Source organism: Thalassophryne amazonica, chromosome 23 (assembly GCF_902500255.1).
Source record: "Thalassophryne amazonica chromosome 23, fThaAma1.1, whole genome shotgun sequence".
Classification (NCBI taxonomy): domain Eukaryota; kingdom Metazoa; phylum Chordata; class Actinopteri; order Batrachoidiformes; family Batrachoididae; genus Thalassophryne; species Thalassophryne amazonica.
In genome coordinates, this window is record NC_047125.1 from 15,986,618 (window position 1) to 16,002,012 (window position 15,395).

The window sequence follows — 15,395 nt, forward strand, 5'->3', positions numbered from 1 at the left end:
CATTTGTAAAATTCAGGCGGCTTGTGATGGCTTTCAACAAGTGAGTATCTGAGAAATTGTTTAACAGCTGGGCATGTTCCAACTTGTCCGTTAAGGTTTCCAACGGACGTGTTTTTCCTGTGGCGACCCCCCGCGGTTGGGTCCGGCCCGACATGCGAATCTGCCCACACGTTCTTTCATTACAAAATCTCCTTTAACAGTGGAATGTCTGGATAAACTCCTGATCCCGAATTCTTCTGAAAGTTCTCTGTTATCTCATGACGTCTTGGGTCCACAGAGCCTGAAATTAGGATTTTTTTCAGCTTGAAACAGCAAGACGACGCCGCCTCGGAGCGCAGATCGCCATCAGGCACCGTGGGCCGTCCTTACGGCGACAGTAAAACTCCAAAATCTCTTATCAGCCGTTAAAATTTTCATCGAAAACCAGCTGAATTTATCGAATGGTGTCCACTCAGTTGTGCCTTACAGTTTTTGAAAAAAATTTTAGCAAACAAAGCAGCAGTCTCTGAGCCATTCCTAAACAATGAAAAAAAATCAACGAGAGGGTGGGCCACTCCTCATTCAAAGACTGCCCACAGGCGAATGACGTAACCGACAGGCGTGAAAAAACTCTTGCATGCCCATGAGGGTTCAACCATGTCTGATGTAATCACACGTGATTCAAATCCATATAGTTTTTGAAAAAAAAAAATAAGGTCCGTTACTTTTCTCACAGACCTCGTATATACAAAGGACATATAAATCAAAGTTTGTACAGACTGTACTGTTCCTACCATTGCGACTGCCTAGACTGGATAGCCGTTAAAATGGCTACATATTCACAAAGTGTTAGAACCCCTTGAGCTTTTTGTATAAATGTTTTTATTATCTTAAAAAGAGGAGGTTTCTTTATTTTACAACCTCAATATCATGAAAATTGCAACGGTATAGAAAACACAAATTTAAAAAAGAACAACAAAACCTCTTTATGAATGTAACATTAATTTGGCTTTGGTGAATACAATATGAACACACTCCATTTCATTTGTTAATATTCAGCTTCTCCTGCATTAAAGGCCTGCAAGACTTTTCAAAAACATTGGAAAGGTGGACACAGGAGGTATTAATGAGGTAAAAAAAAAAATCATATTTCAAACTAATTATGTCAACAGGTGATTATAATGATGTAAGTCCCTTTGCTATCTCCCTTGTTTTTTCACTCTGGGTCACCACAGCAGATCTGAGGTGGAACCACTTGGCCACAACTCCTGCCCAGTGATTATACCCATTATTTGGTACCAAAGTAGTATTTACAAAATGCTGAGTCTTCGAGAATGAGGAAAGATGGGCAGACAATTTACAATGTGTGCGAATGTTATTGAAATTTTTAAAAATACTGTTATTCAAAGAATGGTTGGAAGGAATTTGCATATTTCTCCCTCTACAGTACAATCAATAAACAGTTCAAGGAATCTGGAGGAATTTCACTGCAAACCTCAAGTGAACAGCCATGATCACCGATGCCGCAGATGGCACTGCATGAGGAAATGTCATTCATCAATAGCTGATATAATGCACAAGTACGGGATTACTTTAGGAAAGCACTGTCAAGCACACACATGCTCCTCTGCACTATAAAACTGAGAAATAACCACAGTTACAAAAACTGAAAATTCCATCTGTGTTGTCATGAGTGTCTTGGTAGGTTCCCTCACTTGTCTCCTTTTTGCAAGGCCACTTGTATTTGGACATATTCAGTGACATGGCAAAGTTAATTTATCCATTCCCTGGCTCAGCTAATGTAAATTAGCTGGAAAAGTCAAGTCATAGCCGTGTTATCCAACCCATTGTTTTGGCTTTAATATTATTTACTTTAATTTACTTCAGTGTTGTTTTCACTGTGAGTTTAAAGGAAATGATTTTTAAAATTTTAATATTAACAAAAAAACTGTGAATTCTATACATTTGGTGATGTAATAAGATATAAAATCATAAATTAACGTAAAAATTTAACTGTAAAAGCTTGAGACGCCAAACTTTTAGCAGCACTGAAAATGGGCTTTTGAGCTGAATAAGCAATCATTTTCTGCAATGAAATGCACAAAATTAAATTAAAAATATTAGACTTTTCTTGGAATGGGGATGTTCGGAAATTTCAAATTCAACTTTATATTGATGGGCTGAAAAGAAGAAGAAAATCAAACCTATATTTTCATCAAATGCACAACACACTTGCTCACTACTGAATATAATGAATGCAATTTTCATGGAATAACGCACTGCAATCAGTTAGCAAAGACTGCTGTGAACGAAAGTATGAAAGATGCACTTTGTCAGACATTAAGTAACTTTTGTCAGGTTTGTTGATTTCTCTAACAATTTAGAATTTCTGCTCAGACTGAAATGTAAACTTTTACATTTGAACACTCAAAAGTGTGCAGTGACTATACGTCAGTGTCAAAGGCGTAATGACAGTTTTTAAACTGTCACGGGGACAAGTAACAACATGTTGCCACCATTAGAGCAAATGCCACCCATAGGGAAAAAAAAAATACAAAAAAAAAAATTAAAAGAAAGACTAAAGAAAAACTGTAATTACAGCTTCCATATCTTTTTTTATATATATATTCCTGAGACGCCAGCGTGAAATAAACAAGGTTATCATAGTAATCTTCTGCTCTGAGGGTAATGAGGAATAACAATGCAGGGACGAGCGGCGGTATGTCCTGTTGCCATGGATACTAAAACAGATAGACTCTTCAATTTGTGAAATTTCTTCCCCTTGCTCCCACTTTCCCTCCATTCTCACACACAACACAGTGACAGTTTGTCAAATTAAAGCCTCCGTATCTCTGATTTGGTGGCACCTTCCAACATGCTGCTTTTTATAACATCCAAGTGCAGAGATAAAGACGAAAGAAAGGTAAAAAAAAATAGCTGTTGGAAGTGGAATGTAAATACTGTCCGCCTTCCCTCCGTGAACTTTCCAAAATGCTGGGGGTTGGCTTGAAAGCGAGCATTTTTTTTTAAACTGATTTTCTTTCAGCGTGTGAAGGCTCCCATTCTTTGGCGCTCCCTCTCCAATTCAGCCCGCCAGCTCAGAGCTCAGTGGGTTGGAGACAAACAGTGGCTGTAGTCACACCGGTCAGACCCAGAATGTCTCCAGGACAGATGTGATTTATGCCAGAGTGCCCAACAAATGTATGTTTGATTGATGCAGATCATGCCAGGATTTAAGTCCCTCACTTCCTGAAAACTTGAAACCCAAAGTGACCAAATTCCTATTCATAACCATTTGGATTGTCCCTTGCGAAGGAGTCTGGGATGATCGGATATTACAAGCTTGTTAAAATGTGGTGCGTATCAGTGATTAAAGTTTTGTGGAGATCTCAGGTGTGGCTCTTGTCTTGGATTTTCATACATTGACATGGGCATTTAATTACTGATGAGCTTCTTAAAGGAAACGGTAACCATGGCTACTATTGGCACTGGCGCTCCAATGATTAATCCATGATTTATCAACTACGAAGTTAATCATCAAGTATTTTCAGAAAATGTTTTTTGGCCAAATTTATTTTGAGTTTCTTTTCTCCTCTTTGACCCTGAGGATGTTATTTTGGGATTTTGGGAAACACTGTTCAATATCTTTCACCATTTTCTCCGAGTTGAAATACAGTTTTCTGTCAAAATGTGGCGATGGAAGCACACCTGCACTGAGCTTTACCAAGACATTTTAACATTTTTTTTGTTAAAACACTGTGCCGCCCTGTGATTGTCTTTGCTAACAACATCTGAAGACCCGCGGTGTGTTAGTAACAAATACTAATGCTCTTTTTCCACCAAAATGCATCTAAAGTCTCTTTCTGAGGACAACATGACATAAAAAATGTGATTAAACTTTCTTACCTATCAATCTGGTTGTGCTTTCTGCATAAGTACTCATTATCCATTCTTCTTGCTCTGACGGCAAACCAGGGGCAAATCCAGATGGAAAGGGGGTGCGGGGGGGCGTCCAATTTTGAAGCCATTTTTTCATAGTACTACGACTACTTATAATAATAATTACAATCATTTCAACAACTAAAATGTTTAGAAAGAATTTAAAATATTAGAAAAATGGGTGAAAGAATTTAATTGTACATTTAAAAACAATATAAATTCTAAATTGTAAGTTTTGCCATTAGAGTGCTGTCAATAGTTAAATATGAGGTTAAGAAAGACTGTCTTTATTTTATTTTTTTTTATATAAAACAAGTAATTAAGTTCACTGAAGCCAAGGAAGGCTGACTGTATTTCATGGTTTTCAAAAACTTTTTTTTTTTTTTTAAGAAAATCATACTGAAGTTCACCTTAAAATGTCAGGACAGGAATTGTTTACTTTAAGTTACTGTTAAAAATGCACTTCAAATAAAGTGAGTATTGGCAAAACTGGTTATTTTCATGTTGTGGTGGCGGGGGGGGGGGGGGGGGGGGGTTGTTGTCAGCAGTTGCTGAATGTAACTAATAAAGTAACTTGTAATCTGTCTTACTTACTTTTAAAACTGATTAATCAGTAAAGTAACTATGTTACTTTTTCAAGGAGTAATCAGTAACTGGATTGCATTTTCAAAGTAACTGTGGCACTGCAGATCAAGCAATGAATCAGGAAAATAACATTTATCACATATGAAACTACAAGCACTCAGAGAGTGCAAACCTCCGCCAAGGCCATGGGGTCACTGATGCCATAACATCTACACGCCGTGAAATCATTGAACCTAAAAAAGTCTAACAATGATGTTTACTCAGTAGTAAAAAAAGTTTCATCTGCTGTGACTGGATAGCATGTATCCTTAGTGCTTGGTATCACAGTTTATTGCAACTTGCACCTTTCCCAGAAGGTGCTGTCATCTGAGCACTGATATTGATATTGCATGTGCTTATAGACAAAAACAAATAAGAGACAAAATTCAATTTATTATTCAACTAAACTGCAAATATATGAATTTTTTAACATTTATGAAACACTTCTCTAAACAAGGCCATAGGGTCACTGACCCTAAAGAGATTCCCTCCTTGGCACAGTGATCTATTTCTTTTTGTCTCTTTCTCTAAAATTGTACATAATAATCATTAGATTATTAATATATAAACAAAAATAAATTTAAGAAATATTACAATTTGAAAACAAATGCACCCGAACGTGATGACAGCTGCAACTGCTTAATGCAAACTTTTAACATTGAAAATGCCACAGACATGCTAACACGTTAGCATCGGGATCCGGATCGTGATCCGGATCACCACTAAAATTAATCACTTGTTCCTCTTGTCATTTCCAACCACTCCACCAAATTTAATCAAAATCCGTTCAAAACTTTTTGAGTTATCCTGCTGACGAACAGACAAAAACAAACAAACGCAACCGAAAACATAACCTCCTTGGCGGAGGTAAATATTCATTATTTGAAGCCCTAAGTAGCACATGTGATTCTGCTAACTGCAGCTAATGCTAACAGATTGCAGTTGATCCTCAACGGTTGACACGAACAGTTAAATCAGACTTACAACTTCACAACCTCATAACAAAACAGAGGATTTTTTTTCCATTTGTAGAGGCTCTTTGTTTCTTTTTTATATTCGTAAATTAATTTGATGCAGTTGGTTCTCTCTAAATCATGATTCTGAGTTTTTAATTTGCCCAGTGAGAGTTTCCTTTCAATTGCAGATAAAAATAGAATATAAAATAAAAGCAAAAGTTTTCAGATTTTTTTTTTTTGCAAGACCACAATTTTTGTGCCAGATATTCTTACGTTGACATGAAAGTCAATGCCTCCTACTCTTCGTGCTACCATGTAACATTGCAGCTACCAGTCTTGTCCCTAACGGTATCACCCATGGTTGGCATCAACCGCCAATTGTCCGCATCCACCATAATTAGCACCCATTACTAATCACAAGCATTGCTAAAGCAAGTGCAACCATATATGCTAATGAAAATTGCAGTTTGCATTTTCTTTATTATGACCCATCAGCAGTCAAATGTTCCATGTCAACATAATAACCAACGCAAATAGAAACAGTCAACAACTCAAAACAGACTGATTGTCTAATCAGATGTTGTATTATGCAACCAAAGACTTGAAAATCAACCAATAGAAAGGACTTAGCAATGGAGGAAGGTGAAGAAGGATCCAACCAATTAACTCAAAGGATCGAAACACCTGATAACAAATACCACAAAAAAAAAAAAACTGTTCTGCATTGTGGTGCTCAAGCTCCCAGAAATAATGAAGTCACCTGCCATCATTAGAAAGATGAAGATGATTCTCCCTTGACCATCAATTCTCTCTTTCTCCAGGTTTCTCTGTTTCTAACACTCTTTCCTGCCTTTATTGATGGCTTTCTAATTTTTTACACAATGGTGTGCTTGAGAGTTTTCATTTCAGTTTCCATCCCCTCATCAGCAGTCCACCCCCACAGTGACATCACAAGCATCCCAACGCAATACCCACCGCACCACAGGCGACAGTGCTCTGGGCTCCACAAGCTCCAGGGTAGGGCCATGAGACCACAATGGGACAGCAGAAATGGACAAATGGATGGGGTTGCAATGTCGCCAAATAATTGTATGGACATCAAATGGACATTAACTAGTGATTTTTTTTTTTTTGTAAGTGCTCTTTGGTTTACATCTAGATGGGGATCCAAGTCAACATTTCAACTCCTCCATGATGCAAACAAGTTCATTAAAACTCCTTCATAACTAAGTCGAGTTGTTTTTAGGCTGGTACTGGATGTCAGCTGCAGTTAAAACATATTAGAATAACACTCTTCACTTTTCTGTAGTTTAAGAGGTCTGCAGTCAGTAAAGAGTGAACCCTGACAGTGCAAGTGCTTAAAATGATGTGAACAGTGAAGACTGGCACTTAAACACGTTCTGCAAAGGTCATCCACCTACTTTACCCCCTGAACTATGAAGCACAGAAGAGAAAAAAAAAAAAACGTATTGATGCACACAGACGTAAAAGATGCCCTCTGCTGCACCTTATTATTAGTTTTACTCGACACTCCTCTTGAAATGGAGTGACTTTCTAAACATGATGGATCGATGTGTTTTCATATCGTGCAGCCACACCTTGCGATGCACAACGGGTTCATCAACAAAACGGCAAAGGTGGACGATCTTGCCTACCTTCACGTCCACGTGAGCCATCAGGACGGCAAAATTGGTTAGATGCGTGCAGGAGCATGTGGTGTGGGTTCGGTTGGTGCCCAGCAGGCGGCAGTCCTGCGTCGACCAGTAACCGCTCATGCTTCGCTTGGAGTAACTCCAGAAGGAACAGTTGGGGTTGAAATTCTGCTCAGACTGCTGTTTGAAGGCAAAGGAGACAAATGTGGATGAGATTAGTGAGTGTAAACACGTACAGAATGTTCCAATCCTCAAGTTAATCATGAATTGAAATTTTTCCATATATAAACCATATCCATTTGTACGGTTTCTAACAATGCCACAACACTTCTAAATTAAGAGAACACTAGCAAATGCAGAAAACGCCTGCATCAATTCAGAATCGGAATCAAATTTATTGCCAAGTATTATTGGTGCATAACAACAATAATAAAAAGAAAAGGAAAAAAATACTTCTGCAAGAAGTAATGAGTCAAATAGTCAAATAGGTAAGACTATGTTCACTGCTAAACAAGTATAATATAGTGGGATGGGGTTGTGCAAAAGCATATGATTGGTGTGCAGATGTACAGTAGCTTTCAGTGCAGGGATGACCAATCTGTACTTTGTAGGGGAGGAGCAGGTTAAATGGGAGTCTCTGGCATTATTTATTAGTCTAGATTGTGGTGGACAACAGATTGTGTTTTGGGGGAGTGAGAGACTTGTTTGTGGGGGGGAAGTGGGGGAGTTGTACGTGGAGAAGGTTAGGGGATTGTGTGGAGGGGGCTAGAGGGCTTGTGTGAGAGTAAATTGTTTGTTTTTGGTGGTTGTGTGTGGGGGGGGGTGTTGCCTAAGGCACTGATCCTTAGCAACAGGCCAGTCACAGGCAGACATACGTATGCATGTATATATCCATTTACATTTGACATTTTTTTTAAGATTTGTAACAATCAGGAAAAGTCCTCCATGCTGAAACATTTTTATGTTGCGAGAAATTCTGTTGTGTTATGGAGCTTTGCAGTGCATCTGTGTTTCTTGGTGTGTTGTGAGAATTTGCAGCAGAGACTTTATCAGATTAAACTGTATGTGCTGCAGGTTATGTTTGTCATTTTTCTGTTTACAAGCATTTTTGTTTCCAATATGCAAGACATTTTTTGATGCACCTGACCTGATGTGGTTGCTTTCTACATTTGCTCGTCACAATTTGGAAGTATTGCGACTTCTCTCTCGGCCACCATACATTTGTGAACAGACGTTGCTTTTTTATCATGTGGCACATATCGACACCACATCTTGTGTTTTTTGACCTTTCCCTTCATGATAATGGACTGCCTTACTGTTTAATGGCCACAGCTGCTGTCTGCGTGAGGCTGTGTCCCCAACAACGAGCAACTCCATGTTATTTTTCTTTTCATTTTATAAAAGTCATCCGTGGCACTGAGATTGGGCGATGTACATACATAAAAAACCAACGTTGCTTCTAAATATATATATATATATATATATATATATAACTTGTCCTTTTCTTCCCTCTTGTGCCCAGTGCGCTCACAGTGCTTTGCTTTGTGTCTCGCCACGCAACGGCAAGGTTAAGCGTGTTGGCTTCCTCAATATACAGTAAACATGTTAAACTCTGGCTTCCAGCAGTTTCACACTTACTGCAGGGCAATTAGTCCAACATGTTTTATCCTCTGTGAATGTAAATTTGCCGCTGACTGACTTTACCCTTCACACAGCAAATTCTTTCAATAGGTTTTTGCATGGCGCGAAGACTGGACAACGCTCTAGCCCATTAATGACACTTAATTGGTGCCATTAAGTTGCGAGGCGAGGAAGCGAAAAAATAACTAGAAGACATATCATCATCCTAAAAGCCCAGTGATCCAAAACATCATGGTTGAAAGGGACTTAAGTACGGCAGGCCAGAAAAACAGAAGCTCCCTCCTCTCTTCCTCTGAAAGGTCACACTAAAGTGGGCTAAACACCTTAAAGATATCTGCAGCTGCTCTTGGAAACATAAACACATTTTCAGAACCACGAAAGGGTACTAAACAACACTTACAATCCATCCAGGGAGGGATCAATGAAGAAGTACACAGGGGTCAAAATTTAAAAATGCTCCAATCATACGGAAAGGTATGCCACATTAATTGGCTGATCATAAAGAACCCAAAAAGGTATAGTTTGGACCATCTATGACTGAATCCTATGAAAAACAGCAAAAATGGTGACAAAAGTCAATTTCAGTTTGTACAGGAGTCAAAAGTTAAATTGATGCAAATTATTGGTTGAGTTAATAGGGTTTTAAAAAGGAATAGCTCACACCATCTGTTATACTTAGTCATTCACAACTGTAAATTGTGTTTGTCAAGAGAAATCGATGTCCTTCCATCCCTCCGTATCCTAAAACTCTAGAACCATAAAACTCTCAAAATTGAAATTTTTATACATTAATATTGGGAGGTCAAAGCTCTGCCTGTCTAAAAAAAGTCATGCATTTCTACATTTAAAAATGACTTTCTAAACAGAATTTTGGGTTTTAAGTAGGAAATGCACCAGAAGCCCTGAAATGCTCACATCACCCACTATATGGCAACAAATGCTGCTCAAATGTGCAGCAAGATCTCTTGACTGTTTATTCATTTGAGAAGTAAACTTTTGGAGAAAATACTACGGATTGACAGCCAAAAATCAACTTACAGTTGTGTCCCTTGCCCTTACGGGCAATTTACTTGTCAAGTTATGGGGCAACATATGTCATGAATCCAATGAACCTTGTTAGACCTTTACTTTGGAGACCAAGCATTCAACATGGTCCAAACTATTCCATTTATTAAACCTATTTGTTCAGCCAATACGTTTTATCACTTTTTGCCAAAATTGGAACAAGACTAACTAGAAATTGACCTTTGTCACCATTTTTGCACTTTTTACCCCATAACACCATAAGATTCAATTGCAGATTGTCCAAACTACACCCTTTTGAAATCTTTATGATCAGATCAGTATGAGTGGAGCATTTTTAAATTTTGACCCCTGTGTAATTCTTGATTGACCCTGGTTATAGCTGCCGCCCCGGATAACCATCACGCGTTTTTATGTCGGCTATGGTATACTGGATTGGAAGTCCTTTAAGTGGTACTGGTTAGGTCAAAACTGTTGACTGGCTAATGGACTGTAATGTTTGCTTCGTACACCAACAGAACAGCGATATCCTCTTAACTCTTCACTTTATGATGTATGAGGCACCAAATAACTAAAATAACCCAATGTGTAGGATTTGGTGGAAAGCATTTTCGTTGGATTTTACTTTTATATTTTATAACAATCATGGCAATTAACAACAACAAACACAACAACAACCCATTGCAAAAGAACAACAACAAAAAAAATCTTGCTTCGAGCCATAACCTCGCTTGTGAAGTAGAGGATATGTAATCACATGTTCACAACACCTCTGATTCGTGCGTGCGTTTGCCAGAGAAGTGGGAGCTCTTCATTTGATGCTCCAGCGAGTGTGTTGCAAATGTAAAACATCAATACGGCATCCAATCAAATTTCATTAATTAGCGTAGTCAAAATTCTAATCTTCGCTATCAAATGATTAATTGCAAATTCTTCGGTGTACACAAAAAAAAGTGTTGCATATTGTCATCGTCTTTACGGCACCTGAAAGTGTTGAATTAAGAAGGCCGGTAGCGGTGGCGGCAAAACTCAAGTGCAGAAAATACACGATTTCAAAAGGGCACTGTTTTATTGAAATGGTATAAAAACGTCAGCGGCCCAACATTAGACCAACAGTAAAATTACCGAATCTCCAAATTACATTTAAGGCAGGTGAGTCACGGCAATAACTGCAGTGACATTGTCCCCTGACATTTTCCCACCATTTAATTTTGACATCCATAAGCTGTCGTCCTTTTATTCTCTCTACTCTGTGCTTTACGTTCTTCTGCAGCAGGCGTTTCCTCCTCGGTTACTCCTTCGCGTGAGAAAGGTTGTTCAACAAAATGTTAATTGCTGAAGGCTCTGTTTGCAGACAAAACAGGGATATTTGGAGAGTCGAGTGTGCAGAAGATAATGAAGTCAAGAGGGAGATTACAGGACTCCCCACACTGACGAACAAGACTGCAAGTGATTCCCGTTACTGTCAGATCAATGCTTTAATGCACACATTTGACACATTTCTTTAAGGTAAAGCCACAGTCCTTGTAACGCAGTTCAAGTGCAAAACGACACTCAAAAATCTCAATGTTGAAGCCTCATTGCAGGTAGCATGAATTAAATGTTAACATCACAGTTTCCAAACAAAAATAAATGCTTTTATTCTGCAATATAGCTGAAATAAATAACTACTACGATGGTACTATTATGCTCTGTTGCACATCCATGTAAGCAGAATGTATATGTAATCCATTTATGTAATATGTGTATGAGTGTTTCACTGTTTAAATAAAGGAATACACAGTGCTCCACCTTAGACCAACTTTTCCTTGGTTTAAGGTACAAATGGTCTTCAGTTATATGGTGTGGTGTGTGGTGGCTCAAAAATCTCAGAAATGCCAAAGAAGGTTCACTCCATTGACACTGTGACAATTAGCCCGGCGTTTGATGATGGAGAGTGAAAAATTGATTAACGCTGATTAGTGCCGAGTTCCGCCAGATTCTGCAGGAGCTAAGTTTATGTCAGTCAGGCAATGTTGATGGTCACTGTGGCCAGCGGAGGCGAACTTAGCTGTAACACCATACGCGATATACAGTAGTAGTATATAGTAGTATTAATATGTTGCTTTTCCACTTGAATCAGAAGCTCAAAGCGCTTTACACTGGTGCCTCACATTCACCCATTCACACACCGATGTCAGGGTGCTACCATACAAGGCGCTCACTACACACCCGGAACAACTTGAGTTGTTCCGGGTGTGTAGTGTGTAGCCTTCCCCAAGGGCCCTGAGTGTGTAGTGTGTAGCCTTCCCCAAAGGCCCTTCATGGTTTTTGCGGCCTGACAGGGATCAGGAACCAAGGATCCTCTGGTTGCAAGCCCACTGCTTAACCACTAATCCATCTCCTCCCCCAATCATGACAGACATCGACATAGGTCCTGTGGAATCTAGCAGACCTCGGCATTTGTCGACAAGAATCAACTTTTCTCTCTCCATCAGCAAAATCTGGACTAATTGTCAGTGTGAATGCGCCCTTAAGAATGACATCAACGCACTCATTTTAGCTTATTCGTACAAAAATGAGTGAAATTCAGTTTGTATTCACACGTGCATTGGGTGTGAATACCATTGGACATCGGCTGCAAAGTAGCATGAACGTGTTGCTCTGTGTGCTCTTGTGCACTGGATCCACAACTAACTGAATATAAAGCAACTTAGCAAAAGAAGCTAACTAAGAAAAAGCCTTTAGAATGCAAAATTAACCAAAAAGGAAACAATAAAAACCAGTGAATGAATATAAAGGAAAAGTGAAAATGAAATGACCCAATCAAACACTCAGAACCCAGAACTAACAGAATGTAAAATCAATGGGAGACGCTAACGTGCTAAAGAAAAATAACCGGATTTAAAGCAAAATAATTCCAAAACAATTTGGCTTGAATTAACACAGTTCAAAGCAAAAATAGATAACACATTGAATTCCTGGGTTTAAACTTACCTAAACCTAGGCTAAAGCCTACATTTTTAATATTATTAATTTTCTCGCTTAGAGTTTGCCGATTTTTCTTGCACTTGAGAACTGAGCAAAATTGAGATGAAAGGGTCGTGGTGGTCAACCAAGAAAGTGCATGTAACATTGATGTGAGGAAAAAGAAGTGGCTCAAATGCACTTTAAAAGACCAGGCACTCAGATCAAAGCAAAAACCAAAACGCATCTTCAGAGAGACAGGTGCACGTAGGGCAAAGAGGAAGTTACCTGTAGATGTCTGATGGTAAAAATGACCGGATCAGAGAGGTACACTTTGTTTGAATCCTTGTTGATGGCTGCCGTGATAACCGGCGAGTTGACGATGATAGAATAATTAGCAGCTGTGGCTTCACTGCCGAGCTTGATGCTAGCGTTCTCCGTCGAAAGGTAGACCCCGATGTGCTTGTACAGGACGAACGCGATCCGAATCTCACCTGGAATACAACAATACAGCCAGAAAATATCACGTTACTATTTTAACAAACACTCAGCAGGTGATTAATGTGGAAATAATGTGGGAGACGGTCAGAGTTTGCCCCTGCGTTCACGTATCCATCCCAAAATTGTGGTTTCTGCTCTTCTATTGGTGCTAACGAGACCAAGAAGTCAACATTTTTCTTCTTAATCATTTCCATCTCCATCTTCCTTTCATACACTTTTCTTTCACCTCCTGCTGGCTAACTTTTCAGCACCGATATGAAAGAAAGTCGCCTTCCGCTGTGACGGAGATCACTCACTCAGACAAAAAGAAAACAATTTGGGTGCTCCAGCGCTGGATTGTGTGGAAAATATCAGCCACTCTGCGATAATGATCCGCCTGGGCACGGCTGGACATGGACTTAGTCATCTCGCCGTGAGGCACGGCGCTCAGCTGGAGTCGATTCTGATTTGCATGACCTGATAAGGCTTAAAATAAAGTTGGTGTCACTGCTGAAGAAGAGAGCAATGTATTGTGTCTAACGGCCTCGTTTAGAGTTTAGAGCCGGCGCTTGAATGTACGTAATCGTGGAGGCAGAGTCGTATTTGATAATCGCACTGAAATTACTGTCCTTTATGTGCAGCGCACCAAAGGATTTGGCCGGCGAAATGAAACCCATTCACCGGCAACGTTAATGAAACTGCGACAAAGCCAGTGTGTGGTATGACAACCAGAAAGGGAAAAAGAACAAAAAGTAACAAAAACCCTTTTGATTAATTACAGGAGTTATTTATTTGTTTATTCTGAAAGCAGGAAAACAAACACAACAGTAGTTTTATTGCAGCCTGGTGACAAAGCCCAAACAGCACAAAAGATTGCGTTTCAAACCAACAGTGAAACGCAAATGTTTGGCGACTCACCGTTTCGTCCATGCTGCTTTAGCGTGTTAGCAGAGAGGTGGATGGAGTTGCCCTGTCCACCAGTTTGTGGAAACCTCAAATCGAGTAAACTCCCGTCGGTGCTCATCCGTGCTACCTCCAGCTCTGCACGCACAGAAAACAAAACCAGTGAAACAGAATTGGCAATCACCGCAGTACACAAGATGATACAGCGCTCCAGCTTGCTCAAGTACAAATAAATATACAAAACAAAGTTTTTCAAGGGAAGGGAAAAAAATGTAAGACTGCCATACCCAAACTGGAATGACCAGATTTATGGGCGTTGGGCATGCTACTATTAATACCACATATTCTATTATTCAAGAAACACATTCATCACACTTAGTGTTAGCATGCGCAGCTGCACTAACCATGGTTCAGTACCACTTACTAGCTGCTCAGCATCCGGAACAGTCTGGCTCAGGAAGCCAACCATCAACCGCATCCTACCTCTATGAGCGCTTGTATATCAACAGTGCTTCCCTGCAGCCCATGTTTGATTTCAAAAAGCATTCGATTCATTAATTGAGCTGCTTTCTGGGACATCCTGAGGGTTTGTGAGATGCCCAAGAAGTTGCTGGACATCATAAGCAGTCTGTACACTAATACTGCAAGTGCTGTACAATAGGGAGTTTTCCAATTAAAACTGGCATTCATCAAAGATGTGTTCTGGTTCCTCCAGTGATCAATCTTTGCATAGACTGGGTGTTTCCAGACTTTGGGGACACCCTGACTGTGGAACTTGAAAAGCTAAATAAGAAATCTAAGTGTCTGGGTTTCCAATCCTCCAGGCTTTCAATTATTTCCTGGACATGGCCATCAGAGATGTATCTTTAAGTGGTGAAAGTATTGCAGAGACAGCCACTTAGCTCAGGAGTGACATTCACATCTCTGAGATGTCTGAGCAGAAGTTATGAAGTCATGAGGTAGCTGGACAGAAAGTGTGTGGTGATGCCAATATCTTTGCAGAAGAACGAAGGTCCAAGTCTTCTAGGATCTGGTTTTTACTGTCTAATTTGATGGCTGTGAGATTTGGATCCTAACCAGTGACCTAAGGCAATGACATGATATTTTTGATACTAGGTCTTGGTTTCTCGAGAGAATCCTTGAGTACAAAGGGATAAGGAGTATTGCTTCAAACATCTTGGCCATGTTGAGTGCTTCTCTGTGCATGATCCAGCGCCTCATTGTTGAAGACCCCAAAGGCTGGAGAAGCCCA

General features: G+C 39.6%; 1 protein-coding gene across 15 annotated transcripts in view; it reads right to left on the bottom strand.

Moving 5' to 3' along the window:
* Positions 1 to 15,395, bottom strand: part of LOC117505291 (adhesion G protein-coupled receptor L3-like) — a 397,273-nt gene that overhangs the window by 83,329 nt on the left and 298,549 nt on the right. For 11 of the 15 annotated variants that reach the window (XM_034164911.1, XM_034164909.1, XM_034164918.1 and 8 more), the window contains 3 exons: positions 14,159 to 14,281; positions 13,049 to 13,254; positions 7,154 to 7,330 (listed from right to left, as the gene is read on the bottom strand). In XM_034164911.1, coding sequence (XP_034020802.1) covers positions 7,154 to 7,330; positions 13,049 to 13,254; positions 14,159 to 14,281 — 506 coding nt within the window. The remainder of the gene's footprint in view (positions 1 to 7,153; positions 7,331 to 13,048; positions 13,255 to 14,158; positions 14,282 to 15,395) is intronic. The other 4 variants (XM_034164919.1, XM_034164914.1, XM_034164917.1 and 1 more) reach the window with 1 other exon arrangement.